Source organism: Triticum aestivum, chromosome 1B (genome assembly GCF_018294505.1).
Source record: "Triticum aestivum cultivar Chinese Spring chromosome 1B, IWGSC CS RefSeq v2.1, whole genome shotgun sequence".
Classification (NCBI taxonomy): domain Eukaryota; kingdom Viridiplantae; phylum Streptophyta; class Magnoliopsida; order Poales; family Poaceae; genus Triticum; species Triticum aestivum.
The window spans coordinates 388,255,681-388,269,342 of NC_057795.1; the positions used below are offsets into that span (position 1 = coordinate 388,255,681).

A 13,662-nucleotide genomic window follows, 5' to 3' on the forward strand; every position below is an offset into this window, starting at 1 on the left:
CGCCGGTGTGAACCGTCCGATTGTTAGATGTCGGCATCACGGCGTCCCCATTTTGCTTACAGCCCAAGAAAAATCGTTCCGGCCACGCAACTTGGCATCCAAGTTTAGCGCACCCCGCCCCACCGCCAGGCGGGCCCGACCCGCGCCGGGACCCCGCGTGTCGGCCGCGGAGGCGGTGGGTGGAGCACAATAAGGTCGCAAGTGGGCACGACAAAGGCGTGGACCCGCGTTATTTCTCCGCCCAATAATATTTCCCCCACCGCCGCACGGCTCCTCTACCCCGACCTTCCTCTCGCCTTCGCCCCCGCCCCCGCCCCTCTGCCGCCGCCGCAGCGATTCTCCGAGCCGAGTCCTTGCTTTGACCAGCCACGTCTCGCCGCCGGCCGAGGGGAGCATCTTCGGCGGGGTAGCTCCGGCAATCGTAGCCGGGGGATAAAGTGGGCTCCGTAGGGGAGTCCTAGGGGGGGTGACAGGGGGTTAGATCGGGCAAGATGAACCGCTCAATATCCTCCGCCGTGACCCCTGCTGATGCTGCCGCTAACCCTAGGTAAGCGTCGGTCGGTGAATCGATCGATTCGGCTCGCCCCTTGTATGGATCTACGCGACCCGCCCGATTGTTAGGCCGTGTGTGATAATTTTATATCTCTATGTTCGATCTGGTGAATTTTCTCTTGTGAGAATCAGATAGGTTTTCTTGTTCGGTTTCGATCATCTGTGGCACCGGGAAGCTTCTTGTTGACTGCTAAAGTTGTAGATTTAGGATTTACCAAGTGGATTCCGTATACCCTTGACTCACTAAATATTAAAAATTTGATCTTTGTTGTCAGTTCTGCGTTAGCTTATCTCTGTCTTGTTTGTGTGGGGAGTACCTAGTTATTTTCATCATAACTTTGCTAGATTCAACTTGAGTCATCCTTTGCCTTTTGCTTCATGTGATTTCCTGATTAGGCTAGCTGTTTCAAATAATGTTTGGCTTAAGAAGCATATTTTCGCGCGCAGGCGAATAGATGATAGTTCTGCGTCATAATCGTAATTTCTGAGCCCAGTTAACGCACTAGGTTTTTTTCAAACCATATATCATGTGATTTTCTCATTAGGCCAGCTGTTCAAATATTTGGTCGACGAAGCATTTTTCGCGCGCAGATGAATATATGTTTGTTTGGGGTGATAATTATAAATTTTGAGCCCAATTAATGCAGTAGGTTTTTTAAAGCCCTGTATCACGTGTTCTTCTGATTAGGCAAGCTGCTTCAAATATTGGGTTTACGAAGCTTAATTTTCGCGCGCAAAATGAATACATGATAGTTCCGGGTGATAATTGTAATTTCTGAGCCCAATTAATGCAATAGCTGTCTCAAGCGCGCTAAATATGACTGAACTCAAGCGCGCTAAATGGTGGTTTCTGCATATGAGGACTTTATGGGTGCAAATCAATGGATAATCCCATATTGAAGTATTTTGCTTTTTATTTTATTTTATCTAGTTCATCGTTCGTCGTGCTAATGTAACATGATAGTTTTGGGGAATTTACTCGTAGGTTTAGCTGCCGACAGAGTACTGAGATCTTTGATTTGCATATATTCTGTTTGCTTGCTTTAAGATATTCTAGTTTTTTTTTGTCCTTTTTCTGTTCGTCGCTTATAAGACCGGTTAACTTCCCTTTTCAGGTTTCCTACTCTTTTGCCCTTATCTCACCCGACCGATATTCTTTTTCTGCTCGTCGATATTGAAGTAGTCTATGCTCAGAGGTTCCTCCATTAGCTTAGTGTAAATATTAGACTTGTTGGGGTTCAGTTTGCTAGAAGGAATTAGTCTCTGCTTGGTGTTCATTTCTGCTTGCTACAATGGCTGCGATGAACGAAAAGGTGTTGGCTAAATGTGGACAGAATATAGTTAGCCTCAAGAGGAAGCGGGACAGCCCCGCTGCATATCATGCTGATGCCTGCCACACCTCTCAATCGCATCAGCATCCTACTGGAAACTCTGATATCAGGCTGTATGTTGGTGAAGATCGCAAGGCGAACATCGCGTGCCACTTTAACAGGCAGATTTTACAGAGCTATCAGAACTACATGACCAGTGCATCACCTAAGCGTATTCTGCTCCGCCAAAGTGGCAACTGGAAAGAATTTCCAGAAAAAATTGTCAAGCTGGCTCAAGTTGATTTCCGGACAAAGAAGACCATCACAGAAGTAGGATACCAGAACCAGCTATTTTTGCTGGACTTTGTCCACATGACATTCATTGACTCAAAGTCAGGTCTTCAGAGGCCAATCGCCTGGATTGATGACAATGGAAGGCGTTACTTCCCAGAAGTTCTTATTGAAGATCAGATAGTATATAGGAGGAAAGATCTCGGCAATGGAGATCATGTCTATGTTAGAGCTGAGCCTAATGGGGCACGTGAAATAAATGACCAGTATGGAGCATCAGAGAGTTCCGCAGAAAGCTCAAACTTTGAGTCCAGTACTGAAGAGGTTTCCAGTGATAAGAGAGTTAGAGCCGAGAAGGGTATCATCAGGAAAATAAATTGTGATCATAGAGAAACTGTGGGAGAGAATGAACCACACACTTCGCTGCCTGCAGTCTTTAGTTGTCAACCACAGCAAGATAAGCTGGGCGGGCAATCACGTGCTCAAGGAACTACCTCTGTTGTGCAGAAGATGTTGCTGCAGGGAATGGGTACTGCTATTGGTTCCAAGGATATTATTGGAATCCACCGAACGCCATTCTTGAATAATTATAGAGAAGACCGCTATAATCTCTTCCAAAAGCAGGCAGAGATTACTAAATCTCAGCATGGTAATGCAAATGTGCGTTATGCTTGGCTTCCTTGCTCGAAAGCTGCTGTGGATGAAATGATGCTGAATGGCACCTTGCAAATTAAAAAGCCCACTAGGTGTCCACCCTATGGAACTGGCGTACTCCTTGCACCAGCTAACTGCTCCATTAACTGGTATGTGCTCCTGTCTCGTATCATTTGCTGGCAAAAAACTTACTCTGAATGTTCTGAGCATCTACTCCCCTCCATCATCTTTGTGAAGTATATATTCACATCTGTCTTATCTTGCCATATGTGTTCCCTTATTTGTAGATAAATAGTTTCTGGCACTATTTATTTACTTCCACTTGCATGTTCGCATGTTTTTAGTTGTCAACTTACCACTGCACTTTTTGTCTATTTGTTTCTATTCCTTGACATATTTCTTCCCTAACCATTGCAAAAATTCAACATTTTGTACTACTTTCTGCAGTGTGAATTACTCTGATGTTGATGAAAATGGCATCATCTATATGATGCTGTGCCGGGTTGTAATGGGGAACGTAGAAATAGTTCACCATGGATCTAAGCAGCACCAGCCTAGTAACGAGTATTTTGATAGCGGTGTAGATGAACTTAAAAACCCGCAGCATTACATCGTATGGGATATGAATCTGAATAGTCACATCTATTCTGAATTTGTAGTCACCATCAAATTGCCATCTAAAGCCAAAGGTAATTAATCGCAACTGCTGTGCCATCATTTTAGAATTTTAATTTAATTTAGCTTTGTTCCGTTCATAACAAATGTCAATCTAAATTTTCTTACAAGTCAGCTTTCTCACTTTGTTTCAGATTCCCTCTTCACACAAGAAGATTGTCAGGATTCATCTGATGCCTCACTGGTCTTGAGTCCAAGTTCGGCCGACAGTGTATCACAGGTGAGGTTCTTTACATTGGGAGTTGATAAAGATGGTACTGTCATACTAGAGTCAACTTCTGTTCTCATACAGACAAGTTCCACTGTTGGAGCAGCAGGAGCATGCAGTTATTCAGATTGCGTGTCTGACTCAACAATTGACCTGTGCTTCCATTATGAGATTATAACTTCGAGCTGATTGTAGTCTTAATGTTTGATAGAAATCTCCAAATATGATAAGTTTCCTGTTATTAACCATGTCATGTCAGTTATGTTGGGTGAGTCACAAAACACCAGTTGACACCGCTCTTTTGTGTGGAAACAGGACATGAATCTTGAGGCATCTCCAGCATTGGGTGGTCAGTATGAAGCCCCCATGTTAGGAGGATCAATGGCAAAAGCTCCAAGTACACCTTGGATGCCTTTTTCCATGTTATTTGCAGCTATTTCAACCAAACTTCCTCGCGAGAAAATGGACATGATCAATAACTGTTATGAAGAATTCAAGGTCTGCCATTCATCAGTTCTTGGTTGTTGTGTTCTTGATTGAAAACTGGCCTTCCCCTTCTTGTTGGAGCCTGAGTTGACTTGTGTTTGTGTTCATACCAGGCCAAGAAAATAAGCAGAATTGACCTAGTGAAGAGGCTGCGGCTCATAGTTGGTGACAGAATGCTGGTATCCACAATAATTCGGCTCCAAGATAAGGTGTGGACCTTCTTTCTTCTGAGGCGCTGTTAGCTCCTGATTCATTGTCTGCCCGTTTAACACACAAGATTGTGCTCCTGTGGCACTATAGGATAGCAACATTTAGTTAATCTAAGTATAAGCTTGTGTTTTACTTTTAACAGTTGCCTCCGATGGTGAAGCGAGAAGCAGCAGATGCTCCAGCCAAGGCATGAGGTCAGTGACCATGGTGGATTGGAGGAAGGAACTGGTCGACTTGTTATCATGAGTTGGAAAGGAATGTAGTCTTCTGAGTTTATTTGCGTCTGTATGAATCTGCCGCTCTGTCTGTCTGTTTTAGTAGTTGCAAAGAGGAAACTGTTATACTTGTGAACCTAAGATGGTTTCAAGGGAGAAGAATCCTTGTTTACCCTCCTAGTTTGGTTTTTGTCCAATCAACATTGAGTTTTAGTTATAAATAATCATCATTTTCTGTCAATTTTCTTAATTCTGTGTTTATTCTCGCGTGCGTCCGTTGGTGGATCGGTTGTCATTTCATACTCTTGGTCCTGAATAAGAGTATGGCTGTCTGAGGCTTGAATGTTTTGCACGGGCATGTGTACATCCATAAGCAACGAATAATGTCTCGAAAAAGGAAAAAAAAAGGCTCTTGAAGCTGGACTAGATGTTGGTGATGTTGGTGGGCGGGGCATCTGATTGAGGATCCCAGCCGGGTGGCTCGATGTTTGGCCAGTCCCCTCGACAGCCTAGCCTGATGTAAAGGCTCTTCTTCCCTGCCATTCCAACACTGATGTCAATTTTCTTGCAGATATGCACCTAATGAAAGGGAATCTAAGGCGCTGTTCGCTCCACAACTCCGCAAGCGGAGTTGGCGGAGCTGCAGTTCAAAACGGTGGAGTTGCAGTTTCCCCGCTCCGCAGACTCCGGGAGTGCGGTGATTACCAAACAGGGCCCAAATGTAGCATGAGGCGGCTGGTGTTTTACCTGCTAGCTTCTTGTCTGCCAAGGTGAGCTGCTTCAAGGCAACAAGGCAGCCCTGTGCCACAGCCCGCGTGTACTCCGGGTCCCATCCACCCAGCTTCACCACCACATCCGCCTTTGCATAAGCCACGCTCCCAGTGCTAACGCTTCTCCGGGCTTCCTCTTTGGCAGAGGCTTCATCTGCACGCATAGCAGCAGGTCAGCACGGAAGAACCAAACAATCATCAACCAAGCGAAAGGCTTCCTTCCTCACCACCGGCCTCCGACACCGACAACCACACTGTGAACCCGGAGTGAAGATACTGCCATTTGTCGAACCTGCTCGCTGCTCCTTGCTTGCCACCCAGAGTCGCTACCACGGTACGGACATGGCTGCAACACACACATTTTTAGCATGGCAAGTGATCAACCAAAGCAAGCCAAGAAGCTCCCAAAAATAGAGAAAACTCGACCTGCTAAGGCTTTCTAGGACAACACACTCCGCTTCAGCTACAGAGTCCACTCCTTCCGAGGCCGCCCCTACAGGTAATACATGTAGTTAACTCACTGCAGCGGCAATGATCTACTCCCTCCGCCCATAATGTAAGACGTTTTTTTACACTAATATAGTGTTAAAAAACGTCTTATATTATGAGACGGAGTAGTATGTTCTATTTTAGCACCGAAATGAATACGTATTTTAGCACCAAAATGACGTACAGGTATCAACAGACTTTTGAGTGGCACTCTCTAGCAGCTCACTTGTGCAAACTGGAAGATACCTGCAAACACGCAGCTAAACACATTTCAGGGGCCTCATCTGCTGTAGAACCAACAATTGTGGTAGTATCTGTGGCAGCGAATCTAAGAGTAGGACATATATCTATATATTGGTAAAAAAAAGGCGCAGCAGAAACAAGGATGCAATTGGTCAAGTAGTTTCTGTAATAGCACAGCGATGCACGCACCCGATGCCCTCAGCGATCTCTTTGGCGACCGCCTCATTGATATCCGTGGAGTCGCCAACTATGTGAACGCTAATACCTGCCAATAACTGTGTGATCCCAGCAGTGAGAGATTTCCAGGATTCATCAATGTCGGGCCATTTCAGCTCTTGCTCGACTTTCTTCAGATTCACCACCAACTGATCCTCATCGATGAACCTGTAACAGTGTAACGAGTCAACAGATGAATCCTCACAGGCAAGAGCCCGCTACTGAGCTAGCAGTACATACCATATCGTCTCAGAAGACTTAACCCTGTCGAATAGCGTGCCGACATTCATCAAAGTCCTCAGTGTTCCATCAGACTTGGCTCTGATGAGCAGGGACATGTCATCGACGTCAACAAAAACATCTCTTGAACTCTCGATGCCAAGCTTTCCAATGTCCAGTCTCAGCTCCACCTCTCCGTTTGTATCGGTGAACTATAGGGACACAGATAACCTCAGCTGATTATTTTCAACGACATGACAAGCTCCAGATTTTCCAACATTATGTCGTGTCTAAAAGATGGAGTGGATTCACAAAGGGGGAGTTTGCAGTACATTAATGAACAAATATCCAACTCCGATATGCTCATAGGAGCTTTCAGAGACTAGTTAGACATGTGGTTCAGGGCTATTTAATTTAACTAGTGAACTACGCTATATGAAGCGTGAAAGACATCCCATAGAATCATAGCATGTCATCTCCCGAACAAGAAACATGCGGTACCATACTCCCGCAATGGAAGTATTATATGGTGGGTGTTTTGTTCATGATTAACATCTCAGCACAGACAGAGAATGCAAAAAATGTGTCGCCTGTTTATTTTGATTTGCTTTGTGTAGACGCGTTTCATGGGGTATGCAGGACTGTATAATGGGGGAGCCAGCAAACTGGAAGATGGTACAATCGCAGATCGAAGAAGAGATTAAGCATATGCTTTGGGTTCTCTGAATAATCCCCTCGTGTTCTTCTTTTATACCGGAGTATAACAATAATAGGGTTGATTATAAAATCATGTGCTGCACACTAAGTGCTCCTTTGTACGCTCTTATTTTTCTTTACAGAGTAGTAAGTTATCGCCAAGGTAGTAATTTCAAGATCTCTATCATGTGTCAGTAATGGCACCGTGAGGTGACAGAATTGGGAAAAGAGATAGGTGGCTCCAGCAGCAGGAGTGCCCGCGCAGAAGCAGATAAGGTACACAGCTGCTAAGCAAAAGAAAACACTTGCAGAATGGAGAGGCCCAGTTCCGTCACAGGCAATACAGGCATCAAAGAGCAGCCAGCAAGCGGTGACTCAGAGGAAGCCTCTAAACAACGTGATGAACAATCGTCTTGTCTTCTAATAACCGTGTGCCTACCTAGGCCGGCCTCAAATTGGAGGCCCTGCTGCACAAAGAATGGATTAACCAAGCAATCAGCCCTATCCTCCTCTCCTTTCTAAACACAGTCAGTCAGCATCTGTGCTAACCAAAATGCAAGAGAATTGAGTCCTATCTGTCGAGGTTGTTAGCACCTGAGAGTCGGCTACCCTAAATCGTATGCCAAAACCCAGGTGGCTTGTCATCCACTGCAAATCTCTGGCCTGAACTGCCCTGCTGCTGCTGCTGCTGCTGCTCGACCAGCCTGTTGGCGCTACGAGGCAACCGGATCTTCACCCGCTTTGGCCGGACCTCTGAGGAGGCTGCGTCTTTAGTTGCCTCCGCGAACTGCTGCTGGGAACAGCTGCTGGCAGATGGATACACCTTCGACTGCTGCTGGGAACAGCTGCTGGTAGATGGATACACCTTGGACTGCTGCGCGGCATAACTGGCGTCGCCTTGTTGAGCTTCCAGCTGCCGCAGCTTCATCCTCCAGGCAATGGGAACCATGTCCTCTCTATCTTCCTCAGAAGAGGCAGAATTTGACTTATTGTGCCTCATACTAACTGAGGGAACTGAAGTACGCGCAGAGTATTCTTCAGGTCGCTTATTGTCATGTTGTGTTTCTGGGGATGCCTTCTTCAGCCGCTTCAGAACCTGAGTAAACAGTATTTATATATATCAGAAACAAAATATGCAGTGTAACAAACCTACACAAAATCCATGGATTCTCAGTTGCTTCTCAATTACCAATCACGCGTTCAGTAACCTATAATATGATACACGCCTAAGCCTAACAATTTATCAGCACATGAGGTAGGCAAGGAAGCAGCAGTTCACCAGGCTGGCAGTGACAAAAATAATCAAAATTGTGGCTACAGGGTCAGATGCGCGAGTAAAAATAGATTGGCTTCCTCTCTTTGAGAATCTGTTCCAAATTTCGTGGATCAAACTGGAGCATACCTTCTGTTCAGAGAAGTTTGTTGTCTCTGTGTCAGGAGCAGGTCTTCCTAATATGCTGGATCTGCGCTTGACTCGGAAGATTTCAGAATCAGAATCAGAATTGCCACTATATTCCATGGGTGAAGCATTGCAGGAACTAATTTCATTGCAAACATCAGCCATGCAGGATGAATTGCCACCATTTCCATCCACTGACGATGTTTTTACGGACAGCTTAGTAATTGACCAAATTTGGTCGGTTCGAGCTGCATGGACCTGAAAAACAACAGTATCGTTACCTCAAACTGAAAGACAACAGTTGGAAACAAGATTTGATACGAGTGCGGTAAACTGACCTTTGGTTCTGCAGGCAGAGACCCATCACGATGTGCAAAAGATGTCAACGTTGAAGTTGCAGGAGAGCTCTTTCCACCGTCAGCAGCATTTGCTTCTAGCAAGTTTGCTTCACTGTTGCTTATGTCCTGGTTAGTCCCAACTGATGGACCATGATAGACACCAATATCAGAAATCGCAGCTTGCTTATACGAGACATTAGCACTTGTTTCCTTATCCAGGCGAATATCCTGCTCGAATTTTCTATATAGAGCCTCTAACTCCAGTATGTCCTCTCTGACGTAGACAATCCGGTCAGATTTACAAGAGCAGCTCCGCAGTTCTTGTTCTGTACTCCAACAAACAAACAGTCAGATAAAATACAAACTTCAGGGGAAGGCTAGAGAAACAGCAATGTCAGGATTTCCTACCATGATGAAGGCAGATAGGATCAAAGGTGCATCCGCATGACACATGTGTAACATAGCAATCACGCCGGCACATGCTACAGGATAGGTTCGAATACATTTTTGGCTTGTAGTATATCTGAGAACCCATTTTAGCGAGTAAGCTGCGTGTGCGCCGCTGCAGTCGCATCAACCTCACAAAGGAAGACTTCACACAATATTGAGTGTATGGATGTTCAGAATTAATTGTTTCTGGATCACTCAGTTTGTGAGACAGAAGCATTGCAGAACGACAAAGTAGCTCCTCGTGTGCAAGAAAGGGTGTTCTGTTCAGAAGTGCATAGCGTTTGCTAGCCAGAGAGCCCAGAGGAAACCAGTCGCCAATAGCAAAATTGACAGCCTCTCCACAATTGAAACCTGGGTTATTCAAACATTGCTTAGAAATATAGTCTGCATGCGGAAACTATCAAGGAGAAGATAGAAGAAACTATACATACCGTGGCTGAAACCTGAATGGTATGAACGAGGGAATGTTATAACAAACTCTCCAGGCTTCTGCACAGCTTTATAAACAGGAACATTGTGGTCTAACAAGATATTTGGGGGGAACATTGTTGTCTTCCCTAACAGAACATCAAAAGCCGCATCCTCTCCATCACCAGTCAAAATATCCTTGTTGTACACATACTGGCTTGCCACCTTTTCAAAACCAGGAGCAGCATCGCCTGGTATCCCATACCATGTCTTAAATGCCCCACAATGATGATAATTTATGCTGGTTATGTGATAAATTTTTTAGAAAATTGTCCATAAAAAAGGAACGAGGAATAGCCATGATCAATAATAAGAATGAGGATGAGTACCTGTACAAATAGTGATCTTCGACATGCCATGCAAACATGCTAAAGAGCATACCGATATACAGCATTGGATCTGTCACTCCCTGTTTTGGATCAGAGTAATTACAATCACAACGAATCCATATTAAGAATGTATTAAAACATAAATAAGCAAGGAATAGGTTACATACTGGAATTGGCGTCTGCAGAAGTCTCAGCACAGAACTGGGGAGCCGTGAAAAATTCTACAAGCACAGAGGAGAACATCAATAAGACTGTCACGTAGCTAACATCACACACAGGGAGAAAGGGAGAGAGAGAGAGAGAGAGCACGAGCTTTTACCTTGAGGTTCCAGTTGCTTTTCCCAAGCTGATCGTGAGGAGAAGAAGAGAAGGCACTCCCATCAACATCACAAGCATATTCAACAAAATCCATCTTTCCAGAAGAGATTTCACGCCAGAATTCCTCCTCCACGTACCTAGCAGGGAGACAACTAGCACTGGAATACTTCTTAGAGAACACTTTGTTGGCCATTCTCTCGTAGTCTCTGAAAGTGTACTTTCTGCAGAATCGTGAAAAATGTGATGAGACTTGGAAGGCAAACTAAATAGGTACTGAAATAGACAGAGAGTAGCGCACCGTCCACTCATAAAAAAAGTGACCGTGTCGTCTTCAGCCCATTCAGCAAGACGAAGCGGCTGAACTCTAGTCATGAACTTAAAACCAGGTTGTTCCTTCATCAGCACGACACCAGCAGGCACAGAAGCGCTTACAGGAGCCACAATTTTGCAAATGCCTGGAGAAAAAGATGGCATGGTCATTATTTATTCATCCATTCGGTAATACACTGGCAGAAAAATGGGTTTGAGTTAAACGGAAGGTGTACCATATTTTGAAGCCACTGGGGAAATTTTCTGTATATACGCAATGGGATCCTCGAATTCCTCCTTGGTGGGACAATACACAGGGCACTCTGGTATGTTGTCTATCCACTCTAGGTTAGACATATTGAACTTGTCCACCTTGCGCTTTGCGAATGGATTATTGTTCTGGGCACTGCTAGTGCTAGGTAAACCCGCAGCAACGTTGTTGGCATGCAATCTCACCCCACAGTTTGCAGGAGTCCGCAGTGAATCCCCGCCGCTCCTCGCAGCCATGGCAGGATTGTCACCGGCGTCTATCTGAGCACTCAAACGCATCCTCTCAAGTCTCCTCTTCTTCAGAGTCTCGAGCCCATTCCTGACCTCTGCAGGGAGACAGTTCCGTCCCTCCACCTAAGACATAGCTAGATACATCAGAGAGTGAAGAAGCACATGCAGCATTGCAATTTATAACTTGCAAGCCGGCATTGACCAACAAAGACAGCAGGGTCAATATTAGCACCAATAGTTTGGATGCCACGAATTGGTCATAGGTGGAACCGAAAGAGCGGCAACTCCCAGCCAAGTCAAGAAAGCAATAGTCATGGAATCAAACACGGCACATTGATATCCTCCACGCGGGTGCTTCCCTGGCACGACCAACCGTCGCAATCAGTCTGCCACTGAATTTATCCAGAGCCGTTCTATATTCGAGGTATAAAAAGTCCTACTGTATCTCGTAGCAGCAATTCATAGAAATGCTCGTTGCTTTAAGAATAACGGTCTCTTTAATAAGAACAAATCCATAAATTTCGAATCCACGGCCATTAAATCGCAAGCACAACGATTGAGTGAGGTTCTACATACTGTAGAAAAATCGGCGGGAAGAAAGGAAGAGGAAAAAGGGTACTAATTTGTAGACTTGGTCAAAGGTATAATTACGCACATGCGGTACGACCATTGGAGTAGAAACTTGTGGAAAAGGGGAGGAAGATGCCACTGCCTGCTTGGCGCTTGCCGAACAATGGAATGCAACCCCACACGGCAAGGAATAGGACAGCCTAAACTTAACTTGGAGTACTACTACAGTAGTGATTTAGCACGAGCATCTTACTTAGCCCAAAGGAGAGGGGAAAAGGAAGAAATATACTGGTAGAAGCCCAGCTGGTGTGTTTGACTTCTAATCCTAACGAGGCGAGGGCGCGAGGCCAAATTAATACAGCTCATACGGTGATGATGATACCTATGAACAAATCCAAAAACAAAGAGATGGCATAAAAAAATAGTTCCTCCTGGTTTTCCAACATTGACGCCCTTGGAATTCACGGAGACGCAGAAACAGCAGGCATGCGAGTAATTCAACGGACGCGGATTCCTGCGTAACTCTGAATAATTCTCCCAATTGGCGTGGCTCGTGGCGGAATCCATGAATTGTTCGGCAAGGGGGGACGAAATTTACCGGGAAAACGACGCGGTGATTCGAATTCTAGCCTACGAGAGAGGAATCGAACAGTAACCGACCACGAACACGCATTAATTAAGGCAGCGGCGGAAGAGGAAGAGGAAGGAGAAAAGGCGCGAAGGAAGATGGAACGAGCGACGGAAGCGGAAATTACAGAGGGAGGCAGATCTCGCGACTCACCATGACTCCGGCGGGGCGCGGCGCGGTTGCGGAGGCCCGTCTAGAGAATTCCCCGGCGGCACGGGTCCCGCATTCCCCTCCGGACGAGCGGGCGGCGGCGGGGGTCCCTCCCGGCCCAACCGAAGCCGGCAGGCGCGGCGCGGCCCTCTTTCCTTCCTCCCGTCGGTTATTTTCCCGCGCGAGGTACGCGGGAGCGGGGGCTGGAGGTGGAGGCGGGGGTACTGGCGCAATTGAGGGCCAGCAATGGGGGGCCCACCGCGGGGGTTGCCGGCGAGGGAGGGGGTCGCCGGAAGAGGAAGGGAACGGGACGGGACGGGACGGAACGGGTCTCTGGTCTCTGGCTGTGGGGGAGAGGCGGGGAGGGTGATATGGGGAAACCGCAGAGAAGGGAGACGAGAGAGCCCCACTTGTACCCGTCGCCCACGCTTTTCTCTATCCCTCTCCCTTTATTTTCGCTTTCCTTTTTTTGCGTCGGGTTGGAGGAGGAGAGGGAGAGGGAGAGGGAGGCGACGAGGTCATGGGAGCGGCGTTGGCGTTGGCGTTGGCGTTGGAGTTGGTTCCACCAGAACTGACGCTAACGGAACCGCGTCCCCCGCGCGCTCTCTCTCCCCGTCCTGCCCCTCGGCCTCTCCACTCCTCGCCCATTGTCTTTCTTTGTTTCTGGTGGGACTTTTCCTTCTCCTCTCGCCTGTGTGACACGAGGGAGGGTGGAGGTGGGGTTAGTTGCTCACCTCACCTCACCTGCATGTGACATTTACTATCCTACCACCTGGGACGGACGGACAGTTGGCCCAAAAGGTGCTTGCGAAAACACACAAGTAAATTCCAGCTCCCCCTTTTTCTTGATTGAATGAACTACTCCTAGGTTAGCTCGCCACGTGTCGCGCCTGCATGAGATGACAGAGACCGCTGTGTCACCCGAGACCAATGTTGGCTTGACTCGGATTTAGTTACTTGTGCGAGTA

At 46.5% G+C, this 13,662-nt stretch overlaps 3 protein-coding genes across 5 annotated transcripts; 1 reads left to right on the plus strand and 2 right to left on the minus strand.

The window, feature by feature from the left end:
* Nucleotides 1-241: 241 nt before the first annotated feature.
* On the plus strand, nt 242-4,842 carry LOC123126302 (inactive poly [ADP-ribose] polymerase RCD1). 2 transcript variants are annotated; one of them, XM_044546670.1, is made up of 7 exons: nt 242-547; nt 1,668-2,956; nt 3,255-3,496; nt 3,617-3,702; nt 4,006-4,188; nt 4,290-4,385; nt 4,529-4,842. In XM_044546670.1, exons 2-7 carry the CDS (start codon nt 1,845-1,847, stop codon nt 4,577-4,579), a joined length of 1,770 nt encoding a protein of 589 aa, XP_044402605.1. In that variant the 5' UTR covers nt 242-547; nt 1,668-1,844; the 3' UTR covers nt 4,580-4,842. The 2 variants fall into 2 exon arrangements, with proteins under 2 accessions (XP_044402605.1, XP_044402612.1); XM_044546677.1 differs by lacking the exons at nt 4,290-4,385; nt 4,529-4,842 and having other exon boundaries at nt 3,775-4,189.
* Nucleotides 4,843-4,913: 71 nt separating this feature from the next.
* Nucleotides 4,914-6,771, minus strand: LOC123126320 (probable inactive shikimate kinase like 2, chloroplastic). Its single transcript, XM_044546685.1, has 7 exons — nt 6,560-6,771; nt 6,293-6,487; nt 6,045-6,106; nt 5,798-5,864; nt 5,599-5,717; nt 5,349-5,525; nt 4,914-5,137 (listed from the first exon to the last, which is right to left on the minus strand). The coding sequence occupies exons 1-7, from the start codon at nt 6,655-6,657 to the stop codon at nt 5,025-5,027; spliced, it is 831 nt and encodes a 276-aa protein (XP_044402620.1). The 5' UTR covers nt 6,658-6,771; the 3' UTR covers nt 4,914-5,024.
* A 751-nt stretch (nt 6,772-7,522) lies between these two features.
* On the minus strand, nt 7,523-13,189 carry LOC123126286 (lysine-specific demethylase JMJ706). 2 transcript variants are annotated; one of them, XM_044546661.1, is made up of 11 exons: nt 12,698-13,095; nt 11,082-11,469; nt 10,835-10,991; nt 10,538-10,757; nt 10,386-10,439; nt 10,219-10,298; nt 9,853-10,130; nt 9,380-9,772; nt 8,972-9,297; nt 8,637-8,891; nt 7,523-8,330 (listed from the first exon to the last, which is right to left on the minus strand). In XM_044546661.1, exons 1-11 carry the CDS (start codon nt 12,698-12,700, stop codon nt 7,845-7,847), a joined length of 2,640 nt encoding a protein of 879 aa, XP_044402596.1. In that variant the 5' UTR covers nt 12,701-13,095; the 3' UTR covers nt 7,523-7,844. The 2 variants fall into 2 exon arrangements, with proteins under 2 accessions (XP_044402596.1, XP_044402586.1); XM_044546651.1 differs by having other exon boundaries at nt 10,219-10,439; nt 12,698-13,189.
* Between the last annotated feature and the right edge of the window lie 473 nt (nt 13,190-13,662).